We start from the raw sequence: 13,776 nt of genomic DNA, 5'->3' as shown, positions 1-13,776 counted from the left end.
TGCCTCTGATGATATGTCTGACATATACAGGGCATTACTTTTCTTTTTTTTAATATGACACGATCCTGGTTAAGACAGTTATATGGCAAATATCTTTTCACAGTTTAGTTCAATGGCCAAAGTAAAATCTGTAAAGATTTTCAATGACAAATTTAAGGAAAGAGAGTTAAAATAAAGTTATTCCAGCTATAAGTCACAGACTTTAAAATATAGCTTGAGTTTCCAGGAAACTAGCAATAAAAAGTCTGGGAATTATTTCAAATACTCCCACAAAAATTCATAATCAACAAACTCTGAAGATCATGGCAAAGACATTATTTAAAGGTGGCAAGTTTTTTAACAAAACTAATGACAATCTTAATAGAAGGAATTTTAAATAGTCCCTAAAATCTCAAAGAGCAGCATGTATAGTCAGAACGACAATTACACAAAATAATTTCTGTACTAACAAGTATAGCAGAATATATGCTATTATTATACATTCCAAAACATACTTGTGTGTGTGTGTGTGTGTGTGTTTTTAAACAATGGGAAACCTTTGCCACACTTAGGGCAAAATTGATTTCGAAGAAATACAGAATATTAGAGCAGAAGGAACTTTATAGATCATTTTGTCCAGCTCCATCATTTGGCAGATGAGTAAACTGAGGCTCACAGAAGGCAAGTGACTTTCTAGGGTCATAAAGCCAGTTAATGACAGAACCAGGACCAGAATAATGGGGTCTTGCAACTTCCACCTTAACACAGTGGTGTGATGAGAAAAAAATAAAAATTCTTATTTAACTAGTGTGTCTACTAGTTATCAGAACATCACTACATAGCAGTAAAGAGCTGTGAAGTAGCATTAGCTTTTAAAGGAAAATAATAATGTATCCTGAAGCTCATGTTTCAAACAGATCAAAATTAGATTACATTCAACAATACTCAATTCAGAACTTCCCCCTCAGGGGAGGGTAACTCACTCCCCTCACTTTTCTCCATTTTTCTTTTACGCTTTCCTTGTCCCAATTCCTCTGTACCTTTCTCTATTTCTCTCTACTCCAGGACATGTTTTCCTTACAGAGTTATAATAGCACATCAAAGACTACCAGACTTATGAAAAAAGTTTTGCTATCTTTATCCTTGACTACCTAGTCACATCAAATTTCACTCCCTAACCTGCTTTACCCATCCCCATCCCAGAAAATGAAAAAATACCTTGAATTTTACTTGTGTAGCCTTTTTATCTATTTTGTCTGTATTTATGTACTTGGGGAAAAATGCAGGTTTACTACATTCAAGCCTATTGAGAGCTGGATGACATAAAATGGCAATGTAAATGAATGATATTCAGCCAGTTCAATTAAAAAAGTAATAATGGCCTTCTTCCCATAAAATGCTACTTACATAATAGTAAAAAAGAAAAACATGGAAGATAATTTTAAATATATTACAATATATAAGTTGAATATTTGCGATAAATCTTTACCCAAATATTAACTGATCATGTACCATGCACCAAAACTTAGGACTAGGTCCTGGATTCCCCCGCAAAGTGGAGTCAACCTGTTTACTGGGTGTATATCTCCACACTTAGATTTGCTCACAATTCCCCTTACAGTATCTCTAGGCAGCTGTTTCACAAGCATCTCAAACTCTGCATACAAACATCTCTACACCACAGTATGTGGTACCTCAGCCCAGAACTAAGAGTTGGCATTAAAGTTCTTCTCTTCTGCCTCCTCCTCATCCTAACCTACAATCCACCATATAATCCTGTCACTTCTAACTCCTAAGTACTCAATTCTATTCATTTTTCTCAATCCCTACACCAACCACTTACTCACCCCCACCTCCCAGCCCAAATCATTTATCTATCAGACCACTTTGTTGCACTCTACTAGTCTTCTGCAGCCACTCTTACTCTTTCCATCACATCTCCACTAGGATGCAGGGCGCCTTTTCTTTTTCCTAAAGCACACGCTGGACTGTCTTCTAGTTAAAACCCCCAAGTGGTGTCCCTTTGACTTCAAAGGGTAAATTCCAAAATTACCATCATGGCCTACATGAATCTGCATCATCTATTCCTTTTTAAAAATACAATTTATATTTTCTCTTAAAATTTATTCAGCAAGATCGATTAGGCAAGAAATAAAAGGCATCCAAACTGGAAAGGAAGAAATAAAATCATCTGATTGCAGATGGCAAAATCTTATAGGTAGAAAACCCTAAAGATTCTACCCAAAAACCAAAAAACTATTAGAACTAATAAACGAATTTAGCAAAGTTGTAGGATATAAAAATCAAAACACAAAAATAAGTTGCATTTCTATTCACTAACAATGAACAATCTGAAAAGGAAATTCAGAAAACAATTCCCTTTATAATAGCAACAAAAAGAATAAAGTACTTAGGAATACACCTAACCAAGAGAGTGAAAGAGTCGTACACTAAAACCTACAAAACACTGCTGAAAGAAATTAAAGAAGACACAAGTAAATGGAAAGATCCCCATATTCATGGACTGGAAGACTTAATACTGTTAAGATGTCCAACTACCCAAAGCAATCTACAGATTCTGTGTAATCCCAACAAAACTGCAATGGCTATTTTGTAGAGATAGAAAAAGTTATCCTAAAATTCATATGGAATCTTAAGGGACCCCAAACAGCCAAAACAATTTTGAAAAAGAACAAAGTTGGAGGTCTCACACTTCCTCACTTCAAATATACTACAAAGCTAATCAAAACTGGCACATAGATAGGCATATAGGTGATGCAACAGAATAGAAAAAACTCAGAAATAAACCCTCACCGTATGGTCAAATAATCTTCAACGAGGTGCCAAGACCACTCAATAGGAAAATGATAGTCTTTTCAACAAATGGTGTTGGGAAAACTGGATATCCACATGCAGGAGAATGAAGCTGGACCCTTATCTTACACCATATAAAAAAACAAACCTGGCCTTCCCTGGTGGTCCAGTGGTTAAGACTCCGTGCTTCCACTGCAGGGGGTGCAAGTTCGATCCCTGGTTGGGGAACTAAGATCCCACATGCCACAAGGTGTGGCCAAAAAAGTAATAAAATTAAAAAACAAAAAACAAAAAAAACCTGAAATGAATTAAAGACCTAAATGTAAGACCCAAAACTATAAAATTCCTAGAAGAAAACAATAGGGAAAAGCATCAAGATACTGGATTTGACAATGACTTATTGGATGTGATAAGAAGGTATAAACAACAACAACAAAAAAAACAAATGAGACTACATCAAAGTTAACTTTTACATATCAAAGGACAGAAGCAACAGAGTGAAAAGGCAATCTACAGAATGGGAGAAAATATATGCAAATCATATCTGATAAGGGGTTAATGTCCAGAATATATAAAGAACTCCTACAACTCAACAACAAAAACCAAATAATCCAATTGAAAATGGGCAAAGGATCTGAACAGACATTTCTCTGAAGATGATATACAAATGGCCAACAAGCATATGAAAAAATGCTCAACGTCACTAATCACCAGAGAAATACAAACCAAAGCTACAATGAGGTATCACTTCACAGCCAAAAGAATGTCTATTATCAAAAACAAAACAAAACAAAAAAACAGAAAATAAGTGTTGGTGAGGATGTGGAGGAATTAGAACCTTTGTGCACTATTGACAGGACTATAAAATGATGCAACCTCTAAGGGAAACGGTCTATAAGTTCCTCAGAAAATTAGAAATAGAACTACCATGTGGTCCAGCTATCCCACTTATGGTTATGTACACAAAAGAATTGAAAGGAGGGTCTCAGAGAGATATCTGCACTCCCATGTTCATAGCAGCACTACTCACAAGGGCCAAGAGGCAGAAGCAATCCAATGTCCATCAATAGATAAATGGATAAACAAATGTGGTATATACATATGATGCAGTATTATTCACCTTTAAAAAAGAAGGAAATCCTGACACATGCTACAACACAGTTGAATCTTGAGGACATTATGCTAAGTGAAATAAGCCACTCATAAAAAGGTAAATACAGTATGATTCCACTTATATGACGTATCTAAAGTAGTCAAAGTCATAGAAACAAAAAGTAGAATGTTGATTAACCAGGGGCTGGAAGTGAAGGATGGGGAAAGGGGGGAGTTGTTGTTTAAAACAGGGCTTAATTTTGCAAGATGAAAAAGTTTTGGAGATCTGTTTCAAAACATTATGAACATACTTAACACTACTGAACTGTACACTTCGAAATGATTAAATGGTACATTTTATGTTGTTTTTTTACCACAAGAAAAAAATGCATTAAAAATCAATTCAGCATTGTTAGACAAAAAAATTCAAATTCAGAAATTTAATAAAAACTTAACACTTTAAGCTCTACATCAGTGATTCTTAACCCTGGCTGTACAATTATCTTGACTTCTAAAAAGTACTAATGCCTGGGGCTCAAACCCAGAGACTCTAATTTAATTGGTCTGTGGTAGGCCTCCAGCACTGGTATGTCTAAAAAACTCTCCAGGCGATTTAAGCACTGCCAGGATTAAGAACCACTGCTCTAAGGTAACTATATTTCAGTGTTCAAATTACCAGTTAGGGATAGTCTTAATCTTCACCTGACCTCTCACCTTTTCCTGGAAGAACAAGTTACATATACAATAAACAGAATTTTCACTTGAAGATTTCAGAATTTCTTAAATCATGTTGCTTGCTTTGTCATTAAGTCATTAAGTTATGATCATAACTGATTCTTTGACATGACTGATATAAATCAGAATTTTTAAATATTAAAAAAATGTTCCATGATATAGATGAACCTAGTAAATATGTAACCCTAAAATTTGTGTGAAATAAGATTTAATTATTACTATTATATTTAACTAAATTCTGACAACTTTATCCACGTAACATCATTATGAAATATACTCATCACAACAGAAATAATGAATTTTTCTAGGATGTTTAGAAAAGCCAATGAGTGTATGTTTTAAAATCATTTTTAGTAAAAATAAAATCTTGGTGGTCACCATATTATATCTCATTATGTCACAGTAGAATATTATTAAGGTTAACAAAATGCAAAATAAAGCATCAGCCTGAAATGGGAGATTGAACACTTTCACAATTTTACTGCAGTTAAGTTTTATCAGCTTAATTCTATCCAGAGTCACTGATCCTCAATGATCTAAGGGTTATACACAAGTAAAACCTGAACACAAGGCAATCTAATTTAGCAGTGATTTTTAAAAATAAAATCTAAAATGCTCCACTGATTTATTTTTTATAACAAGGTCAGTTAAGAGCAAAAGGGAGAGACAAAGCAAAAAAAACCCAAAAAAGACAACCAAATAGAAACAAGTTAAGAAAACTGTATTTCTAAGAGTACTAAATGTATATAGTCTATAAGGTGTTCTTTTTAGTGACTTTCTATAAGAAATGTCCTAACACACACAAAAAAACCGTCAACAGATATAAGTCTAGGTCTCAGAATCACCCCTTTTGGTATTCTCTACATAGACAGGTAAAGATATAAACACACACATGAAAAATATAGGAAAAGTATCAATGAGCAAAAGAACTGGAGATTTACTATTAGAAAACAAATTCAGCTGCATGTAATCAGATCTGGCCTCACACTATTTACCTGGAAATTATTAGTTACCATTTGTTCTCTCCTCCCATCTCCTCTCCCTTTAAAATATAATTACATTTTACATATGTTAATATCGGGTAAACCTAGCAGCACTTTTTCCCTGCTCATTTTAAAAGGCAAAGTTTATTACTGAAAAAAAGACTTATTTTCTCACAAAGCTCTGGAGGATTTATAAGTACTGTGGAAAAGCTGAAGCTTTAGAAATTTCCTTTGAAAACCAAGGGGTTCAAAAAAAAGAGAGAGAACCATAGGGCTTAGGATTCAAGAAAGAACAGGCAAGCTAATAAAAATACAATTTATGCCATTGCAAATTATTCCAAAATAGAAGTGGAAGGGAAAGGGCTGAAGGAATTCAGTGTGACTGTTAATAGGGAGCTCTTTCAGAGTTTAGATTTTACAATAATGACATATACAGAAGAAGGAAAAGCAGCAGGCTCAGGACCAAGGACTGTTATTAAAGCTAAAACTCAAGATGACCCCTAGCTCACCAAAAAAGCTGAATGTAATCAAAGTGGTGGAGATGGGTAACTTCTTCAGAAGGACCTGCTCCTTGGGTTTGATTATGTATTATTTATGATGACAGAGAAAAAGAGGATTCCTTTATTCTTATGGTGCTTCTGATAATAAGCTTTAAATTGAAAAGGCAGAACAAACAATGGAGAAAATGGAAATAGATGGGAAGATGTAATTTTCAAAATGGGGCTTAAGGTACATTTTGCAAACTGTAGACTAGAGGAATAGATATATTCCTAAGAGTCTCAAAATTAATATATTAAAAACACGGCTTGTGGGCCTCCCTGGTGGCGCAGTGGTTGAGAGTCTGCCTGCCGATGCAGGGGACACGGGTTCATGCCCCGGTCCGGGAAGATCCCACATGCCGCAGAGCGGCTAGGCCCGTGAGCCATGGCCGCTGAGCCTGCGCATCCGGAGCCTGTGCTCCGCAACGGGAGAGGCCACAACAGTGAGAGGCCCGCGTACCGCAAAAAAAAAAAAAAAAAAAAAACATGGCTTGTGAGTGGTCAGGAAAAAAAGCATGACTGTTACGAGCAAAGACAGATTCATCAAACATAAATTAGGTTACACTTTCATAAAAGTTAATTCAAAATGTATCACAGACCCAAATATAAAATGCAAAACTATAAAACTTCTAGGAGAAAACAGGAGAAAAATCTATATGACCTTGGGTTTGGTAATTATTTTTAGATAAAACACCAAAAGCACAATCCATGAAAGAAAAAAATGATAAGTTGGACTTCATTAAAATTTAAAACTTCTGCTCTCTGAAAGGCACTGTAGAGAAAAAGGACAAGACACAGAGTAAACCGACTATATCTGCAAAACTCCTATCTGCTAAAGGACTTGTATCAAAATATAACAAAGAACTGTGACTCAACAAAAAGAAAACAATGGATGGACCTAGAGATTATCATACTGAGTGAAGTAAGTCAGAGAAAGACAAATATCGAATGGATACACTTATATGTGGAATCTAAAAAAATGGTACAAATGAACCTATTTACAAAACAGAAACAGAGTGATACATGTAGAAAACAAACTTATGGTTACCAAGGGGGAAAGGGAGAGCAGGGATAAATTGGGAGATTGGGATTGACATGTACACACTACTATATATAAAACAGATAACTAATAAGAACCTACTGTATAGCACAGGGAACTGTATTCAATACTCTGTAATGACCTATATGGGAAAAGAATCTAAAAAAGAGTAGATATATGTATATGTATAACTGATTCACTTTGCTGTACAGCAGAAACTAACACAACATTGTAAATCAACTATACTCCAATAAAAATTAAAAAGAAAATACAACACAATTAAAAAGTAGGCAGAAGATATAAATGGATGCCTCTCCCAAGAAGATATACAGATGGCGAATATTCATGTGAAAAGATGTGCAGTATCACTTGTCAGTACAGAAACACAAATTAAAACAACAATGGGATATCACTACACACCCATTAAAATGGCTAAAATTCCCAAAATAGACAACACCAATTGCCAGTGAGAATGTAGAGCAACATGCAGAATAGTACAGTTTGGCAGTTTCTTACAAAGCAAAACATAGTCTTACCATATGACCTAGCAATCTTACTCCTAGGTATTTACCCAACTGATGTGAAAATTTATGTTCACACAAGAACTTGCATCCAATGTTTATAGCAGTTTTATTCATAAATGCCCCAAACTGGCAGCAAACAAAATGTCCTTCAATAGGTGAATGGATAAACAAACTACAGTACATTCACACAATGGAATACTATTCAGCAATAAAAAGGAATGACCTATTAAGCCACACAAAGACATAGATGAATGTTACATGTATACTGCTAAGTGAAAGAAGCTAGACTGAAAAGTCTATAATTATACGACAATCTCGAAAAGGCAATACTACAGAGATAGTAAGTGGATCAGTAGTTGTCAGGTGTTCTGGAGAGGGTTGAATCAGTGAAGCACAGTTAATTTTTTTTAGGGCAGTGAAACTATTCTGTATGATACTGTAATGGTGAATACATGATACTATGCATTGGTCAAAACCCACAGAACTTTACAGCATGAAGAAGGACTCAAGGTATGCAAATTAAAAAAAATATCTAGACGGTTGGGAAGTCCAGGATAGAACATAGAATATGGCAAAAGAATCTGTCTTACAAATGTAATGAAAGAACTTCACTGAAAGAGGTGGGAAAATGGGGTGCTCACCTAACTTTGGATGAGTGGAGTCAGCAAGAATGGAAAGAGGAACTGTACCCACAGGGGTAGAGGTTATCAATTTTGAAACCACTATACATGTATACTAGAATTGATTAAGTATATGGATGGCCAATGGTAAGAGAAGTAATTCTGAAAAGGCTACATACTGTATGATTCCAATTATATGACATTCTATTGAAGTGAGAGGTTACAGGTAAGCGAGAAGGCTAGAATAATCCATGTGATATAGATTAGAGTTGGAGACATCAGTATAAACTCTCACATTTAGTTTAATATAGATACAGCTGGTTACATACAGAAACATTTATAGATATGTGTACACACACAGATTAGTTATACTTACATATATTTTCTTACTTTGTCTGTTGAGAGGTCCTAGAGGCAATGACACCTCAGTAGCAATGAGCAGACCCAATTACCAGGTCTTGGTTTCTAATATCAATACTATTCTCCAATAAAAGGAACTAGGGTTCCTTGGAGAAATAGCTGATTCTAGGATTAGGGCAGGAAATATGCACGATAAGCCTGGAGCATCTTGTAGTGCCAGAAAACAAGGAAGTATTCAAATAAAAAACATAACTCACAATGATGGGGTATGTCAAAGGGACACAGAAGTTAACTCAAAGAGTTCTTGGGAGCCAAAGCTGAACTATTTGAGCAACAAAATAAAGTAGTACTGGATTATCACCAAAGTATAAAAAAAAAATTCATGAGTCCATATTGACTAAACAGATAGACAGATAAGGAAGAAAAGACAAATCTCCTGTGGAGAACTCCAAATAATCTGTGCAGATACTGCCTCCTCGAGGAGGTGGAGCTTAACTCTCCACCTCTTAAGTGTGGGCTGTACAAGGTAACTTCTTTCCCAAGAGTACAGCATGGAAAGGGGGGGGGGGGAGTAATTCCACAGTGGAGAAACCTGACAAACACACTGCCTCAGCCAGGTGACCAAGGTTAACACCAACAGTGAGAAATCATGTTGATTATATGTACCTTTGGTATGATGTGATGACAATGGCACTGTACCTCTGTGATCTTTCTCCCCCAGACCCATAAGCCCAGGTCTAATCATGAGAGCAACATCGGACAAATCCCAACTGAGGGGATACAAAATACCTGACCAGTACTCCTCAAAACTGCTAAGGTCATCAAAAACAAGGGAAGTCTGAAAAACTGTCACAGCCAAGAGGGGCCTAAGGAGATATGACAACTAAATGTAATATGGTATCTTGGGTGGGATCCTGGAACAGAAGGACATTAGGTAAAAACTAAGGAAATGTGAATAAGGTATGGACTTTACTCAGTAACAAAGTATCGATATTGATTTATTAATTGTAACAAATGTATCATGCTAATGTAAGATATTAACAGTTGGGAAAAATGGTTGTGGATTATTTGGAAACTCTTCACAATTTTTCTGTAAATCTAAAACTATTCTGAAATAAAAAGTTCATTTAAAAATTAATTAGATCAGACTAACCTCAATATTAAACAATCTTACTTAATACAACTCTAGCCAAGTACCTCTTGTGGTCTTTCATCAAATCCTGATAGACAAAAAGGAGAGCCATGGACCAGACATAAGGAAATAGGTGAATTTGATGAAACAACCATAATCAAACGGCATTGGCTAAAAGACTGAAGGGCAAGCAAGAAGATTTCTGTAAGTATCCCATAGGGTAGGTTTTTGGATATGACCTTTTTAATGGTTATTATCGAGAACCTGGATGCCGGGCTTCCCTGGTGGCGCACAGTCGTTAAGAATCCACCCACCAATGCAGGGGACACAGGTTTGAGCCCTGGCCCAGGAAGATCCCACATGCCATGGAGCAACTAAGCCCGTGAATCACAACTACTGAGCCTGCACTCTAGAGCCCACGTGCCACAACTACTGAAGCCCGCGCTCCACAATGAGAGAAGCCACTGCAACGAGAAGCCCGTGCACCGCAACGAAGAGACAACGCAGCCAAAAATAAAAATAAATAAAATAAATAAATTAAAAAAAAAAAAGAACGTGGATGCCAACAGAGTGTATCCTAATAAGATCTGCTTAAACAGGGAAGGACAAAAATCTTGAATTAACAAAATCAAGATTTTAAATGATACTGACAAGTTGCAGAGGCAGAATGGATCTAACACAGTGAAATTAAAAAGAAAAAAAAAGACTACTTTGTGTGCCAAAACACAACATATAAAAATGTAAATAATTTAAGAGTAGTTTTCTTTTTTCTTAATTTTTGTGATTTTAGTAACCTCGCTGAGTTGTGAGAATAAGGCCACCCAAAAAGGTAACGTCATCTTAAGTAACACTAAAATGAAGGGGATGAGAGTACCAATGACTTCAGAGCCTGCCAGATAGCATTTGGGGTACACGTAAGTTTTGAGAATTACACATGAATAAGAACAACAAACAAAATGCACTAAAAGGTCAGGAATCATGACTGTAGATTTAAAATAATGCCACACCAGGACGGCTTTTAGTCTTTAGAATAAAAGAAGACTAAGTGTGGACATGATGACGATCCTTAAGCATCTCAATTGCTATGGCACGAAAGAGGGATTTGTACTTTGTTAGGTATGGCTTTAGGGGTAGCACTAGATCCAAAGGATGGCAACTCTAAGAATGTAGTTTTTCACAATTTACACAATGAAGATTATCTAATAGCAGGCTATGAATGGACTGAATTACACAGTTACCATTCTCTAGAAGTCTTCAAGCAAAGGCCCATTTATTTATCAGTGATGTTTTAGAAGGGAGTTAAAATTGGGTAAAAAATAAATGGGCATTCAGTGCCTTTCCAATTCTGAGATGATAACTAAAGAAAAGCAAAAGTAATATGTAAGCCTAAAGATCCTGTGATATTCAATGGACATCTACTTGAATTATGCTGATTTAGTTATTAGAGTTATCTTATTCTAGGATACTAAAACCTTAAGGTGAAACCAGCATTTTTAATTTAGTCCCACACACCCTCAGTCCCTAAATCAAAGAGCATTTCTTGGTTTATCTGGGCTTTAGTAGTTCTAAAATTAGTCAATAAAAATTAATTATTTAAAACAAGATTAAGTAGATCATCTACTGTTCAAATAGTACATCAAACCTTCAAAGGCTTTGCTATAAACAAACTAATGAGCACAGCTTATTATGGTGTTCTGATTACTGTCTGAGCTCTAGCTCTTCTCATCAAACTTGCTATAGGCTAGTGTAGGTTAAACCAAGGGGCTGGATATATCATATAAAACGCTAAAAGTTCCACAGCTGTAGCAGCATCCAATTTGAAAATATAAATAAATTAGTATGTATGTGTAAAATGTTAATTCCTTCAAGTTTTTCAAAGGAGGAAATAAACATACACTTCTAGTCTATGTGATTACCCACAGAATAACTCCCACCAAAGAAGTATTCTAAATAATGGAGAACCAAGTAAAGATTACGGCTGCAGAGTCTCTCAGTCATGTAACATCTCTCTGGTTGCTTCACGAGTTGTAATGAAATCTGGCTACCTACAATCCATCTGTTATTGTAGAAACTCCTTTTGCCTGCACAGTCCAAATTATTCCAGTAGCTACGCCATGTGAAGACCATGGAATAAAGCAGCACAGAGATAGGCAAAGACATTTGTTAACAGAAACAATGTTAGGCACATTTAAACAAATAAGGAAACTGAGCACATATTCTTTTAAGGTAAATTTTAAATCTCTGCTAAGGTAAAGGTTCCATTTTCCTGCGTTAGCATAATGTGTGAGTTTGGCAAAGACAGTCTTCAGAAACCAACAACAGAAAAAAGGAGTTAATTATTTAAGCTAGGTGCAATTTTATTTTATTAGGCTGGGTGCAACATGGCATAATATAAAAAGGAGAGAAGCTGGGGACCTCACTTCAATTCCTGGCTCTGCCTCACATCACTGACAATGTGATGTAGAAAAGAACTAATCTTTCTGAGCCTCCATTTTCTCACCTGTAAAATAGGGACAATAAAGATCCCACTTTTTCCCCAGGATCATTGTGAAGGCTAAATGAAAGCAGGCACATAAAAGCACATTTCAAACTGTAAGGAACTATACAATGTAATCTGATATTATTATTAATATATCATATGTCCAATATTTCCAAAGCTGAGAAGACTAAAAAGTATAATTTGGTTACAGGAATAAAAACATGGTGGTGGTAATATATTGCGAATAAAAAACTAATATGACAAAGGCAAAAACAACTCCAAGATTCTCAACTTTTAAATGTTGTTGTTGTTCTTCCTATTTTAAATAATGAGGGTCTGAGAACAATGTAGCTAATCTGTGGATATACACAAAGGAAGGGAGGTAATAAAAATAAACTTTTGGTGAAAACTAAGAAACAGATAACACTGCTAAAACTATCCAGAAATGGGGAGAAATCTTAAGAGGGGAGTCAGGTAGGAACAACCAGCTTGAAGAGAAGTTTCCAGATTAGCTGAGAAGCCTTTTGATAAATATCTAAGTACCAGAAGAGTTAACAAATAATGAACTCCTTTCTCAGAGCCTTCAGAAATTGCTATCACATAGCAAAATACCTAGAGTTTGCCATCAGTTAACAAGAAAACATCAATAAACAATGGAAGAAGCTTATTTACTTCTCTAGTTAAATACCTTGGGAAAACTTGGGGTAGAATCTGGGCACTTTCCTAAATAATCTCAAGAAAAGTACCAATGACAATAATTGTGCTCTTCTTCGTAGCACATACAATTTTTGAATTCTGAACATTAAGTGTTATACATATTAGTGATTTAGCCATCTAATTCTGATAGGCTACCTGCCAGTTTGAGTTTGACTGGGATCTTTGTTGCCTAAGCTCATACAATAATAACAAGGCAGGATAAAGTAAGTCTGAGAAAAAAAGCTGTTTGAGAAAGAGTACTAATCTCAGAGACAGAAGATTTGAGAGTTCCTGCATTAATTTCTTATTCTGAGGAAAATCATTTCACTACCCTGTTTCTGCTTCTCCATCTGTCAAATAAGTTAGTTATCAAATATAAGCTAGATTGCCACCTGTCAGGATGTTACAGAGGGAATTCCTCTGATCAAATAATGTTGAGAAAAAAACTGTTACTCTAAGATTATATAATCCTATAAACACATCTTCCCCCAATTAAAAAAAGGTGAAGGGCCTCAAGCACCTCATATAAAATTTAATTAAATGGTCCTTCTTGGGATATCTTGAGATGAATTATATCAAAACAATTTTAAGTACTTATTTCTAGTCTAATGATTCTTTTTTTTCTCTCTGCTCTCTAGAAAATTTACCTTTATCCTTATCCAATGGTTCCTGGGAAAGAATAGTGCACAGTACCGGGTTTTTCCACACCCCAGTCTCTTGAGCTAGAGTAGCTAAAAAATGCAATTCACAGCTGCCATTCTCCATCAGCTTTTCATGAGCTACC

General features: G+C 35.5%; 1 protein-coding gene across 2 annotated transcripts in view; it reads right to left on the bottom strand.

Moving 5' to 3' along the window:
• Positions 1–13,776, bottom strand: part of ZNF292 (zinc finger protein 292) — an 87,685-nt gene that overhangs the window by 26,833 nt on the left and 47,076 nt on the right. The window contains exon 4 of one of the 2 annotated variants that reach the window (XM_082668617.1): positions 13,640–13,775. The exons of the other annotated variant lie outside the window; for it this stretch is intronic. Coding sequence (XP_082524743.1) covers positions 13,640–13,775 — 136 coding nt within the window. The remainder of the gene's footprint in view (positions 1–13,639; position 13,776) is intronic. 2 annotated transcript variants of the gene reach the window in all.

Source organism: Grampus griseus, assembly GCF_964374135.1.
Source record: "Grampus griseus genome assembly, chromosome: 13".
NCBI lineage: Eukaryota > Metazoa > Chordata > Mammalia > Artiodactyla > Delphinidae > Grampus > Grampus griseus.
This window is presented reverse-complemented; position numbering and strand designations above follow the sequence as displayed.